This window comes from Zingiber officinale, chromosome 1A, assembly GCF_018446385.1.
Source record: "Zingiber officinale cultivar Zhangliang chromosome 1A, Zo_v1.1, whole genome shotgun sequence".
Lineage (NCBI taxonomy): Eukaryota > Viridiplantae > Streptophyta > Magnoliopsida > Zingiberales > Zingiberaceae > Zingiber > Zingiber officinale.
The window spans coordinates 191,490,476-191,504,791 of NC_055987.1; the positions used below are offsets into that span (position 1 = coordinate 191,490,476).

General features: G+C 44.1%; 2 protein-coding genes across 3 annotated transcripts in view; one reads left to right on the forward strand and one right to left on the reverse strand.

Moving 5' to 3' along the window:
* Positions 1-2,472: 2,472 nt before the first annotated feature.
* LOC122013803 (putative RING-H2 finger protein ATL69) lies at positions 2,473-3,179 on the reverse strand. The gene has a single exon (XM_042570032.1). It carries the CDS (start codon positions 3,174-3,176, stop codon positions 2,628-2,630), a length of 549 nt encoding a protein of 182 aa, XP_042425966.1. The 5' UTR covers positions 3,177-3,179; the 3' UTR covers positions 2,473-2,627.
* Positions 3,180-4,913: 1,734 nt separating this feature from the next.
* Positions 4,914-14,316, forward strand: part of LOC122038887 (proteasome adapter and scaffold protein ECM29-like) — a 53,097-nt gene continuing 43,694 nt past the window's right edge. Inside the window, exons 1-7 of one of the 2 annotated variants that reach the window (XM_042598850.1) lie at positions 4,914-5,135; positions 10,771-10,938; positions 11,010-11,099; positions 12,796-12,932; positions 13,015-13,105; positions 13,183-13,265; positions 13,353-13,459. In XM_042598850.1, the coding sequence (XP_042454784.1) occupies positions 4,953-5,135; positions 10,771-10,938; positions 11,010-11,099; positions 12,796-12,932; positions 13,015-13,105; positions 13,183-13,265; positions 13,353-13,459 (859 nt within the window). In that variant the 5' untranslated portion in view covers positions 4,914-4,952. Of the gene's footprint in view, positions 5,136-10,770; positions 10,939-11,009; positions 11,100-12,795; positions 12,933-13,014; positions 13,106-13,182; positions 13,460-14,316 lie in introns of both variants that reach the window. The other variant, XM_042598849.1, reaches the window with a different exon arrangement.

Here is a 14,316-nt window from a genome sequence, read left to right on the forward strand (position 1 = left end):
GCAATGTAGGGCTTAACTCGACGCAGACCGCCATCGTCATATCAGCAATGTAGGACTTAGCTCGACGCAGGAGCTCACCGCAGACGATCATCGCCGGAAGCTTGACGAGGAGATCAAGTATGGTCGACACTATCACACAACGACTGTTTGCAGTTCGCCCGAGCCATGGACGACCTGAGCTCCCATATATACTGCGTGTAGTGGGGTCGGCTTGAAGGCGATGGCTGGGTGGGGCCCAGGGTTGGCTTGGTTGCATACAGCTGAATCATATTTTGGTCGTTGATTAATTATTAATTAATAAAGAAAGCCATATGAATACTAGGCGGATCGAAAGACGGATGTGAACACACTTTCTAGTATACAACTGTGGATTTGATCTGTGAAAGAACTTGCGGAATTTATGCTTCGAACTAATGAATCATGCATGCAAAGCACATAATCCCAAACACGAAAAGGCATATACTAAGAATATATAAACTATATAAGAGATAGGTAAACATTCGAATTCTTCCTGATAGGTGATAATTGGATTAATCAATTACAAGATTTGAAGGTTGGCCTTCAAAATGTAATATAAAAAATAATTTTAAAACAAAGTTTTCCATCAAATGCTGGTGGTTCCCGTTCCACCTTGTCCATGAGTTGAGGTATTCATAATAACATCTCATATGGCACAAATTACAGTAGAATGAACTGATACAGATATAGGGTAGGGAGGAATTAAGTGAAAATTGGAGGGCATTTTGGTAAAATGGTTAACTAGGGCTTTAAGGAGGAACACTGTAGCATGCAAAGAGAGGGGGGGGGGGGGATGGCGCGATTGGATTTTCTTGCTTCTTCTTCGTGCATTTGGCCTAGCCGCCGGGGGAGGCCAACTTCTCTCCCCCGCGTGCAGCTCCTCGCTGGCGCCGACCATCAACTCCTCACACGAGCTCTCCTCTTCCTCCTCCTCGCGACATCGGCGATGACCGCCTCTTCTCCTTCTCTCTCCCTGCGGTCAGCACAACCACCGGTCCTCTGTTCTCCTCGCGCCGTCGCCATTGGACCGTCCTCGCCATCTCCGAGCGCCTCTAGCCGCCAGTCACCATCTCCTTCCTTCTCCTCGCTGACGCTGGCTTCCCCTCCTATTCCTCATCTCCTCTGCCCTTCTCCTCTCGCCTCCGACTTCTCCCGCTGCCGCCTTTGCCAGAGATGCCGACGTCGCCTCCCTCTCCTTACATGCGATGACACAGCATACATCTCTCTATTCCTTTGTCCACAGCCGTCATCGACAGTCTTCACGTGCCGCCAGTCCTTCGCGGCAGCATCCACACGTTGATGGCAGTCCATGCGCCGACTCCGTCCAGGTTTCGATTTTGTGTCGTTGTAAGCTGACCCCTGTGTCCATCCAATTTGTGTGTCGTGTTCCGGCTTTTGGGTCGTCATTAAGTTCCAGCCTGTGATCCGCAATCGTATGTCGGACTGTGTGTCTTGGGTCTAGTCTTTTTGTTGTTGTTATTTCTCAGCCGGCGTGCATGTGTTTTATCCCGGCCTGTGTGTTGATATTTTATCCCGGCCTGCGTGCCAATGTCCTCTCTCGGTTTGCATGCTAATGTCTTGTCTCGGCTTGCGTGCTATTGTTATATCCCGACTTACGTGCCACTGTCTTCACCCGGTCTGCGTGCCGCTAGTATTACCTGACCTGCAGCTCGTCTCCCGGCTTCGTGCCGCATCCGGCTCCACGTCGTCAGATCCCGCCTCTATCCTGATCAGGCGTCGTCTACTCTTCAAGGTTTCGAGCAACGTCCCATTCGAGGGCGCCCCCTGGGCCAGGGTACATTCTCCGTACTCATCCCTTTATTTATTTCATTATTATATTATTAGCATGTTACTTATATGTCCGTTGGATCCACCTCGAGCCTCGGGGTACCAGGGACCGAGGGGACCCGGTTGCTGACTGCAGGTAGCGTTGACCAGAGGACTTTTGAAGACTTGGTCAACATAGAAGCCATCTTAGCACACCTTCCTCTGAGACATCGTGACTCGATCAATATTCCATCCACCCCATCCGACGGTCCGTTTGACTCAGCTTCCGGACGGGATCATGAACTTTGCTCAAAACTTGGCTCAGGATCGATGAACAAATTAAGTTACTGATTCTGATACTGTAAAAAGCTTGTTCAGCAGTGGACTTCACGTTGATTCTCCGATCGATGAAAGAAGTGGTGATCGGATTCAGGGCCACAAAATCTCTGCGATTAAGAAAGATAAGATGTGTGCTTTACGTGCAGTTGATGGAATCAAATTCCATGCAACGGAGGGGAGATTTCTACCTTGTAAACTCTTTCACTGCTTGTAATTAGTGACATTTTAGATAAGCACTAAAATTATATTTTGAGCTCGAAGAGATATGTGTTTCAAGCAAGCGTAAAGAGATGTGAGTCGTGTTTTTTTTTTTAATATATACATGATCACAAATGAATATTGAGCAAGAAAATTAATAAAGGACAACACATGAGAGTAAAGAGAAAAAAATAGAAGAAAGAAAAGCGAACAAAAACATCCAGAGCATTGATGACGCTTAACTACCCTCACCGCTTTCGCTGCTGCACCGCCGGTCGCGACCTGATCAGCAGCTGGAGACCCCGTCAGCGGGCGTGCGCGGCCAGCGGAATCAGCTCGGAGAGCGGGGTGGCGACCGGCGTGGAGGCCGCTGACGGCACCGGCGAGCTGCGGCAGAGCGGGCAGGTGGCGCTCACGCGGAGCCATTCGTCGACGCATTCCGCGTGGAAGCAGTGGCCGCAGTCGGGGGCTCGACGGAGTGCCTCGCCGGTCTCGTACTCCGCCAGGCAGATCGGGCACGGCCCGCTGGGCTCGGCGCCTCCCGGTCCGTACGCGAACCGCGGGTAGAAGGCCTCGATGGCCGCTCGATCCAGACCCACCGCGGAGGCGGCCTCCGCCGTGGCGGTGGCGTTGGCGGCCACGTCGGGTGCGGCAGCGGCGGTGATGGGGAGAGAGGAGTGGCGTCGTCGGGGGCCACCCTTGACGCGGACGCAGAGGTAGGAGGCTAGCATGATGGTGGAGACGAGGACGAGGATGCCGACGGCAATGGCGATGCCATAGCCGAGCCCGACTCCGGAGGCGCCGGTGGGTGGAGCGCCAGCGAGGGGGGCGGAGACGGGATCCGGCACGGACATGGAACTAATTAAGAAGACGGGTGAAAGGAGGAGGCTCCTTTAGTGGCATTTATTGGAGACAGCGTGGTGCAATAAATTGGCGTGCATGGGACTTCGTGCATATTTATTAATTGTTATGATACAGTGAAAGGAGCCTTTGTGTTTAATGAGACTTTGAGTTAAAACTTATTTTAATCATAAAATAAAAATATCAAAGTATGTTTTTACATTAATTAATTTGTGGGTATTTTAAAAAGATCAGATTTTGAAAGTTTTCTCGAGAATTACAGTGTGACTGATTAAGGTGTAAAATAACAATTACTTTAAATATCATTTCACATGATATCTTTGATTCTATCAATCCTAGATTTCTTCTTTGTTTGGACAAAGATTCTTGATAAATTTAATTTCAAGACTGTTAAAAGAGGTGTACTGGCTAAAATCTTCTCCTATAATTTTGTTGTTTTGCCACACAGTCAACATCATCGGTATTAACTATTAAGCTTCTTTGTGGAAACTTTAATGGAGATGGGTCCAACCACATTGAAAGATCACTAACATTTGGAATCATTTTTGAAAGATTTTGTTTGGTTTGAGGTATTTACGTTCCACACAATTATGTTTTCAGAATACACATACAATGAAGGCAATGCTGTATCAATTCGATTGGCAACTACAGGAATAAACGTTGTATCCAATGCTGAAACAGTTGCTCTGTTGCTGTGATCCGATCTTTCTTTCTTCTCTGTTTTTAGAACCTGTTGAAATCAAGACAACTTGTTTCAGAAATACAGGTTTCAAAACTATAAATTAAACAACGATGGCACGAACATCTACACGGATGGCGTGACGTGTGAGTTGTGAGGGAGAGAAACTGAAGGGAACATGTTGCCGTTTTCCTCGGCTCAAAATGAGTTATTGACCAATCGTTTGCTAGTAGAAATGAGCTTATCAAGGTGCATGGTGAATAGAGCTGTCAGACGGGTCAATCCGTGGCGTGGCGGGGCGGGTCGGCCCGTGGCGGGCTAATCATTTGGCGGGGCGGGGCGGGCCAATCCGCCAACTTGGCGGGTTGGGAAATTTCCAACCCAACCCATTCTAAGGCGGGTTAGCGGTTTGGCGGGCCAACCGGCGGACCCATCAAAAATTTTTAAAAAAATTAAAAAATATTTCATATCTTCAACATTTTACTTTGAAAATTTTTTCTACAATTAAATGTATACATAAACATGTATTTTAAATATAAATGAACACAAATGAGTACTTATGTTGGATAAAAAGTACTATTTTTATTTCAAAATTATAACGAAGAAAGATAATAAATTAGCCTAAAACTTAGCTTATATATGTTTTTCAACCCGCGGGCCAACCCAAGCCCGAGCGGGCCGACCCACGCGGGTCGCGGGCCTAGGCGGGTCGGCCCACGGTGGACTTGGGTTGATAAAATTCTAACCCAACCCACTTAAATTGTTTGATGGGATAGGCCAACTCGACGGGCCCAACCCAAATTGATGGCTCTATTGGTGAAGCCTTCAACCATGAAACATGTCTTTCGTTGTAGCTGGCAGCTCAGCTCGATTGCTTATTTAGATATTCGCATTTTAAATTAATTGTTTTTTTTTCAAATTCAAAAAGCTTCATAACCCGTCCGGTTCGTCTGGGATCGGAATTCGGTTCGGTATCCGGTCCAATCTGACGGCCGGACCGGCTTGTCATTAACTATTTAAGTTCGGGTAGATCATTTTGGCCCTCGTCATCCCTTTCTTGGAGCCGAAGCAGCAGCCGGCAACGGAGGAAATGGCGGACACTTCCACCTCGTCCTCGACGGCGCCTTCCGACGCGGAGAGGGAGGAGATGCTCGATCGCATGCTCACCCGTCTCGCCCTTGCCGATGATGACAAGCTGGAACCCTTGCTCGTCAGGATCCTCCCTTACTCCATCTCTTCGCTCGCATCTCCCTCCCCTTCAATCCGCAAATCGGTAACCTTTATCAGCTTCAGTTCAATATTAGTTTTCTAATTCAAGATTGGGTTCTCATGATTCACAGTTTTGGCTTTTGTCATGCCCTGTTCGAGCATCGTTGATGAAGTGTGTGTTTGATTCGCGAAAGGAATTGCATTCTTTGAGTTTATGCAGTCTTTCAACACCATTTTTTTTATTAAATAGGTTTAGAAGGACTGTACGTGATTCCCAGAGAAAAGTCTGGTGACTTGATCCTTTGTTTCTGGAGTTTTAGGGTTTACATCCTGAATATGTTGGAGGTTTGATACTCCTGATCCACGCTTCTCTTAGAAAAAATATTATATTGCCTTCATTGATGATCCCTGGAAGGCCGGTGATGTAGTTGGAATGTTGACCAAGTCGTTATGACCCGAAGAAAGGAGGGACGATGATCTGTCTTCTATGTTGACTGAGTCGTTGGACCTCCAAAAAAGAGAAGGACCAGAGGTGTACGAAAGTCTTTGGTCAATGGTGCCAGCAAGTTTGTTAGAAAACTGACCGGGGGCTGCCCCGGCCTGACACTCAAATTCTTAAGTCAGCCTTCGGTGATAGAAAATAAACAATGCTATAATGAAGAACATAAAGACTGAATGTAAAACATACCAGACCCGCAAGAGCGGACCAGAAGCGACACAGAGCTAAAGGCGATAGTGCAGAGCAGGAGGGTGGCATGGAGGAATGGAGCCGGAGGATGACACAGAGTCAGAATACGACAGTGACATGCAGGCCGGAATATGATAGTGACACGTAGGACAGACCATAATAGCAGCTCATAGGTTGGAATATAATAGTGACTTGTCGAAATACAACCACGACTCGCAGGCTAAAACACCATATCAGCTTGAAGGTCGAACGACTACATTCTGGAACACAACAATAGAGTCAAGCAATGGTGACCCAAAGATTGGATCGACGTCGGGATCATACGATAGCGCGGATCAGTGATGGTGGATGCCGGCTGGTTGGATCGAAAGGCGGGAGCACCAGAAAGTTGGATCCAGCAGCAGGGATGTCGGGGAACGATGCCAGCAGCTGGGGATGCTCTCTCCGGGCTGTGGAGCGGCGTTGGCGGCTGTGGCCGGTGGGGGAGAAGGCAAGCGGCTGAGGCAACTAGGGAGGCGGCGCGTAGGTTGCGGATAGCGATGAGGAGAGAGGAGGCGACACTCTAGCTGGAGATCAGTGGTGCAGAAGGAAGGGACGATGCTGCTTGGCGATGGTGGCAACGGACTGGCCAGCGAAGGGTTGTGCCCTTAGCGCTAGAGAGGGCTGACAGCTGCAACAAGAGCAGGCGGAGGCAGCTGCCTCGTGAGGAAGAAGGGGTGGTGCGTGAGCCCAATGGCAGCGTGGTCGTGAGAGAGAAGAAGAGAGAGGGAGCGGCGGATGAGGTGGAGACCACAAGGGAGGAGATCGGGGAGAGAGGAGTTAGCTGTGAGGCTTCTGGCGGGGTGGTGTCGAGGCCTCCAGCGAGGTGGCGCCAAACCGGGGGGGGGGGGGGGGGGTTAGGACCTTGACGTCCGCTAGAGGGGGGTGAATAGCGTCTCACCCAAAACTTTACTTCCTATAATGTTAGTGCACAGCGGAATACAAAAACAAACTAACAAATATGAAAGTTAACCTAAAAACAAGAAGGAAGAAGACAACAAACCAAACACAAACCCTAACACAAGGCGTTTACGTGGTTCGGAGATAACTTGCTCCTACTCCACGGCATGTCCGTAAGGTGGACGATCCCTCAATCCGTCGGTGGATTAGTCCCGGCAAACTCTGGCTAGCTCAACCTCCTTGTGGGTGGAGAAACCTCACCACAACTCCAACCAAGATCTCTTGGCACACAAAGATCTCTTGAGCACAAGTAGACTACTAATTAGACTTTAACCAAGTCTAATTTCGTCACCTTGGCCGGCCATACCAAGCTCCTTCTTATAGAGCTTGGAACAAATCAGAACCTGATTTGTCCGTTACCAGTCGACTGGTCCATGCACCAGTCGACTGGTGCCAGCCCAATGGCTATCTCAACGGCTCTCTGCTACAGTGCATCAGTCGACTGGTCCATGCACCAGTCGACTGCTACAGTAACTGCTACAGTAAAACCCTAAAACTTAGGATTTTACTCCGAGTATAATCTCTCATGCACTCGTACCCTCACGACTCATTTGACTCTTCTTTGCAGCCTTGACCTTTTGCCTTCAAGCCTACTTCCTTTGGCTCTCGTCCCTCGGATGCATCCAAACCCACGGCTTGTCCCCAATGCCATCCTTTGCGTATGCCTCGAAGTCGCTTCCCTCGGCCATTGTCCTTGCTGCCTTGTCCATGGTCCCTCGGATGCTCCATCCTTCACCGGACCCGAAGCCGTCAACCTGAGTCACATGTGTCACCTGCAGTCCTGCACAACTCAAGTACACATATCAAATAACAAGGGTAAACCTAACTTAAACCCTTTGCCCAAACACCAAAACACATGGTCCCGCAGACCATTGGGATTGCTCCAACAATCTCCCCCTTTTTGGTGTTTGACAATACGTTTAAGTTAGGGAAAACAAATAGCAAATAAACATGCTAATACAATGGACTTACGATGCTAAGGCTACACACTTGGACTTACTCCGCCGAATGGACTTACGATGCCAAGGCTACACACTTGGACTTATAATGCCGAATGGACTTACATTGCCAAGGCTACACACTTGGCAACCGCCGAATGGACTTACGTCGCCAAGGCTACACACTTGGCAACCGCCGAATGGACTTACGATGCCAAGGCTACACACTTGGACTTACACCGCCAAATGAACTTACATTGCCAAGGCTACACACTTGGCAACCGCCGAATCAATGTATCATGTATTGGAACCTATCCCAAGGCTCCCCCTACACCTATGCTCCTCAATGAGCTAGGATTTTTACAACGGGCTTTTTAAGAACCTATCCCAAGGCTCCCCCTACGCAAAAGGACTAAGGTTTTCCCAACTAAACCTTACTTCTCCCCCTTTGCCTAACATCCAAAAAGTTCTCCAACAATATCCCAATTGTTGAAAACTTATTATCCAAACTGACTCTAAACTCATGTATTAATCCCCCTTGGATCCCATACATCTAAGCGAGTTGACATGGTCACAAACCAATGCTGAAAACAATTTCAGACTGGTATCAGTCGACTGCCCTAAGTGCCAGTCGACTGCCCCCTTCGACACAACCTTACAGAAGCATTCTGTGGTTGAAATCTACTATTACCAGTCGACTGGTATCATCACCAGTCGACTGGTATCGACAAAATGAGCTTACAGAGACATTCTGTGCTCAAAAACACTGTTACCAGTCGACTGGTATCTGTACCAGTCGACTGGTACCCTATTTCTGAAAAAATCAGCCTTTTCAGGCCAACTTCAGAAATGCACCAGAAATTCCCTAGACCTCCAAAAATTCCCAAATTTTGTGGAGAGGTCTATTGTACCCTTGTCTACTTGGGAAAAATACATTATAAAATGTATCTATCACCAATCCCAAGATTGACACAAAATCTAAAACTAGCTACATTGTTCAATTGAACCTTGACCCAAAGTCCTAGTTTTGACTTCTTCTTAATGTATTTGCCCATACCAACCCACAATGCATCCCTAGCATTGGTTTACATGACATCTATACATCCAAAACCAATTATCACGCTATATGACCCCAAATGTCATATTTCTTGCATGAAATACAAACCATGTGTGTCAAATCCCTAGGTTTGAGACTCAAATCCATCTCCAAACCTTTTGGCACACTCCATGGCTCCTCTAAACTCCCAAGTAGTACCCACCTGAGATCCATTGGCCATGGGTCCCAAATTGACTCTTAGAGCTCTCCCTAGAGCTCTTTGCCTTAGCCACCTCCCTAGGTGACTCATCCACAATGACTAGGCCACATCGGTGTACCTCCGGTGACACTTGGCCTACCAACCTTACTTTCTTAACCTTGGACACTTTGTCCTTGGTTAATTTTTCCTTACCTTTAAATGGTTTTCCCTTGCCATTTATTGGCTTCTCCTTGCTATAGTCATATGCAACCCTAGCATAAGACTTTCCCTTAGCTTTGGAGGACTCTCCCTTGCCATGATCATTTGCCACCCTAGCATATGAACTCTCATTGGCCTTGGAGGGACTAGATCGGTATCCCAAGCCCGATCTATCATTGTTGGGTCTTTGGCTACCCAACATCATCCTTAATTCCTTAGATCCAACATTGAACCTCTTAAGGAATTGTTCTAACTTATCAAGCTTTTCCCTTAAAGCTTGATTCTCCTTTTCTAGGTTCTTAACCCTAGAGGTAATTTGTCCCGATTGGACATTCCTAGACCTACCCACTTTTCTAGGCATATGTCTCCCCTTCTTGGGATTAATGCCTTGGGTCTCCCTAGGTCTATTGTTTCTAGATTTTTCATGCATAGATTTCTTAGGGTTTTGATCGACAATTACCCTACTTCTATCATGATATTTAAATCCAAAATTTTTCATGGGTAAATAAGAATTAAACCTTGAATTGCAATTCAAGTTAGGGTATACCTCCCTTACCCTTGAAGCTCCCCCTTGACTTGAGCTTTTCTTCTTCTCTTTCTCCCATTTCTTTAATTGCGCAAGCTTCTTGATCTCCCTCTTCTTGGGGCATTTTGTGTGGTAATGACCCCGCTCACCACACGTGAAGCACACTATGTGCTTTTTCTCCTTCTTCTTCCTCTAGCTTCTTGCTCTCTTGGCGGTTAGTCCGTAGAAGAGCGCCCTTGCTCTGATACCACCATGCACTCGTACCCTCACGACTCATTTGACTCTTCTTTGCAGCCTTAACCTTTTGCCTTCAAGCCTACTTCCTTTGGCTCTTGTCCCTCGGATGCATCCAAACCCACGGCTTGTCCCCAATGCCATCCTTCGCGTATGCCTCGCTTCCCTCGGCCATTGTCCTTGCTGCCTTCCATGGTCCCTCGGATGCTCCATCCTTCACCGGACCCGAAGCCGTCAACCTGAGTCACATGTGTCACCTGCAGTCCTGCACAACTCAAGTACACATATCAAATAACAAGGGTAAACCTAACTTAAACCCTTTGCCCAAACACCAAAACACATGGTCCCGCGGACCATTGGGATTGCTCCAACGGGGGGTGGGTTGGGGTGGAGAAAAAACGAAGATCCTTTTTCTCGTCCAAGCCACAACCTAAAAGAGGGTCCTCAGTGAAATGACCAAAATACCCTTATACCCTCTGCCCCTTTCTCCTCTCATCGCATCAATTGATAATAGCTAAAAATGTTGGACATATGTTATTATTCCAATACCCTGAGTTGTATGAGGATTTGAAGGACTGGCAGAGTGAAATGTATGCTAAATGTACATATAATGGTATTCCATCATCAAAAACCTAATTTCCTTAAGATTGGTTAACAGATGGTCTTCAAGTAAAAATTCTATTTCCTTTTTGTTTAAAACTTTGACGAAGATCTAAACTACGATCTCATCATCCATTATTATTATTTTTGGTGTTATAATTAGCATGCTATCCAATTTTAATCTATGCTGTTGATATACTGAAAGTGCCATGGCTGTCACCTTGTTCCTTATGCAATTTTATCTTTCGGTGTGGCAACAGGTTTTGGAGATGTTAAGCCATGTTAACAAGCGGGTCAAGAACTGTCCTGAAATTTCTCTTCCCTTCTCAGAGTTGTGGAGGATTTATAATGAAGCAAATGCATCTCTGATGGTCAGAAACTTCTGCATTGTCTACATTGAGATGGCATTTGAGCGCTTGCCTATACAGGTATGTCTTTCTCTCTCTCTTTCTCTCATACTTTCTTTTCCATCACTTACTCTATGTGCCTCTATTACTAGGATAAAGTATCTATGGCGCCTAATCTCCTTGTTAATATTTCAAAAATTCCCCCTCAGCATCAAGAAGTCATTTTGAGGATTGTGTCAAAGGTACAGTAAAATTTAATGATTCTAGTAGTTCATATTATACAATAATTTAGTTTCATGATACAAAAATTTGAAAAGATTGTTATTACTCAGTTTAGCCAAAATTGGACAGAATTTGCTCAGGTTATTTTAACTGTTTCTAGTAGACTGGAGAGACTGAATTGGTTGAATGCCTATCCAATTGATTCCCTATTGTTATAGTAGTTAAATTAATTGAGGCTATGCAAATGGTTCGAAATTTAAATTGCTAAAACATACATATGATACAATCATAAATTTTAATTTATTATGTTAGATTGTAAGATACTAAAATTCTGTAGATTGTAAGTACTCAAATCCAACCCTATGATTCAATCTTTCACACACTTAGCTGTTCCTAGATAGAATTTTATTATAAGTTTAGCACTCTAAAATCTATTGATGTGGATGGAATCATTCATTTGAACTTTGATCAGTGTTCTAAAAATCGGCCTAGGCCTGCCTAGGTGCTAGGCACCAGCTAGCTACACCGAAAACATGCTAGTCGGTCAACCTAGACGGCCTTGGCGGGATTAGACGGCCCTAGGCACCGACTAATCAATCGAATGTTTTTTTTTAGTTTAGGCTTTTAAATTTAAAGCCCAATTTAAAAAAATAGAAATGTAACCTTTTGTTTTTATATAAGCCCTAAATTTTAGTCCAACAAGAAAATCGATTTGTTGGCTTGTTCTAGTGTGTAACACCAAACTTCATTTTCATCGTACTGCGTAACTAGAGCTGGAGAAATCAGAACAAATGAAGAAGCCCACATTTATAATAAATCAGAGAGTTAAAAGGCTGGAGAAATCGATTTGAAGAAAAGTTTATTATCTGATCTTTCCTCAACTGAGCGACTTAGAAGCGATTGAATTAAAGATTGGCCAAAGCCTCATCCTTTGGAAACTTCATTTCATCATATAATCCCGAAGAAGCTTTAGAGTGAGAGAACTTCACGAGGCTAATTTTGCATCCGAAGAAGAAGAGAATCAAAATGATGATATTGAGTTTGTGTCCGATGAAGAATAAGTTGTTGAAAATTATAGAGAAGTAAAATAAATTTGTGATATTTTATTAATTGTGTAATTTTGAACTCATTTTAAATTTGATGTTATTGTATTGGAGTTATAGAATATGATTTATTATGTAATTTATGTTGATACTGTGGAATCCGTTTAGCGGTGCCTAGCCTCGCCTAAGTGACCTAGGCGCTAGGCGCTAGGCGCTGATCTAGTGCCCGACTAGCTTGAGCGAATTTTAGAACCTTGACTTTGGTGTTATCTTGGTTGCCAAAAATGAGAAAAATGGTGAGAATGACTTGATGGGCTATGTGTATGGACTCTGAACTATTCAACATGGGAGTCATGAGAAGAAGCCACATAATACCAGATAGTCCAGGTGGATATATCACCTAAGTGACACATGTATGCTAGTAAATTCACTTATTTGAGATTAAAGGCTATTATTATGATTTTTTTTTTAAAAAAAGGGTTACATATTGTTGAAGTGTGCACTTGGAACCTTCTCCGATGCCACATAATTTGTTTTCATAAATTATATTTTGTGAACTGTAGGATGATTTTCAATAAAACAATCTTTGTAAACTTTGTTGAATTTATGACTTTGCTGTGCTGTACCATTGAATATATTATTATATGAACACTATCAAGCTTAACTATCTCAGGCAATTGGTGACCACTATTCTAGTCAAGTTACTGAAAAAATTGGTCCAATGTATAGTGCTATTGGTGATTCTGATGATAGGCAGGTTTTTGTGGAGTTCTGCCTATATACAATCTTATATCAGCCACCATCGTCTAGGTATACATCCAATTTACTAAGGGGTAATATTAATGATCTAGTAGGTATATTTTTGTAGCTAACTCAGTTTTTTGATTGCTAGTGTTACATGCCCTGCTGGTTTGTCAGTGGTTCAATCCAATCGTGTTACTGGAAAGCTTCCACTTAAAGGTGAATTGCTAACAAAGAGAAAGGTATGTGTGTTCTTTTACATACATTATCTGTCAATCACTATTGCAATTTACTTAATCTTGTATAACCGCCTGCACAGCTTGGCATGTTGAATGTCATTGAAGCTATGCAATTAGCTCCTGAGATTGTATATCCTCTTTACTTGGCTGCTGTTTCAGATAGGTATTCGTATATGATCCTAAAGGTTTACATAAATCAGTGTGGCATTGCTGTTGTGCTTATCTTTCTGATACTTTATTTTTATTCTAGCCAAGAATCTGTTGTTAAGAAAGGGGAGGAATTATTGAAGCGCAAGTCTACAGGTGTCAATTTGGAGGACACCATTTTAATAAAAAAACTATTTATACTTTTTAATGGTACACACTTTACTCTAGTTCTTTCTGTTTGAAAAAGAATATATGGAGTAGTTTGGTTAATTTGTATGGATTGGACTGATTATGTGTTGTCATGATGATCCTTTTCTTTGCTCATGATTTGCAAATTGAAAAAAATTGGATGGCCAAGGCTTAAAAATCAAATACAGTTTGGCTCCTTTAATCTCAAGAGACATATTAAAAGAAATCTTCATGAATATGCAATTTAGACTGAATGATGGATGAAGGATAATGGTTCACCAAATTTCAATGCTTGCAAGATCAGATTGGATAAACTAGTTCAGCCAAATTTAGTAGGACTGTGTCTTGATTCAATTGAAAGAATTAAGCAAAGAATTTCTCATAGTTATAAAAATTGGACTTGAAATCAACAAAAAACTTCAAGTTATTGTTTCAACAAATTGGCAATTGATCTGGACAAGCTACCTAGTTGAACTGACTGTGATTAACTTGGCCAATTATACATTCGTTGCAAATAGGGCTAATCATTTCTCCAGATTAATTTATGTGTCGCTTACAGTTTCCTTGCAATATCATATTTTTTTCCTCTTTAATTTTGGGGAAGAAGAGTGTGATGATGCAATTGTTGAAGGTATAGCTTCTATGTTTAGCAATATATGTAAAAACGCCCACTGATGACTAAGGGAAAAACAAAGAGGACAAGGATGGAATGACTTACTTCCTCAGTGGTCTTGAATTGGCACTGGAATCTTGGGATTCAAACTATCTACTATGTCGATGTATGTTGAATTTGCAGACTTTTGTGAAGTCAGAGTTGATCATAGGTTTGCCAGATGGTTAGAGGTAGAGTGCTTGGAGTTGGCCACTGTTCTACGCAG

What these genes read in the sequence shown, in the direction of transcription:
- LOC122013803 (XM_042570032.1), bottom strand. Translation starts at nt 3,176, where the DNA reads ATGTCCGTGCCGGATCCCGTCTCCGCCCCCCTCGCTGGCGCTCCACCC.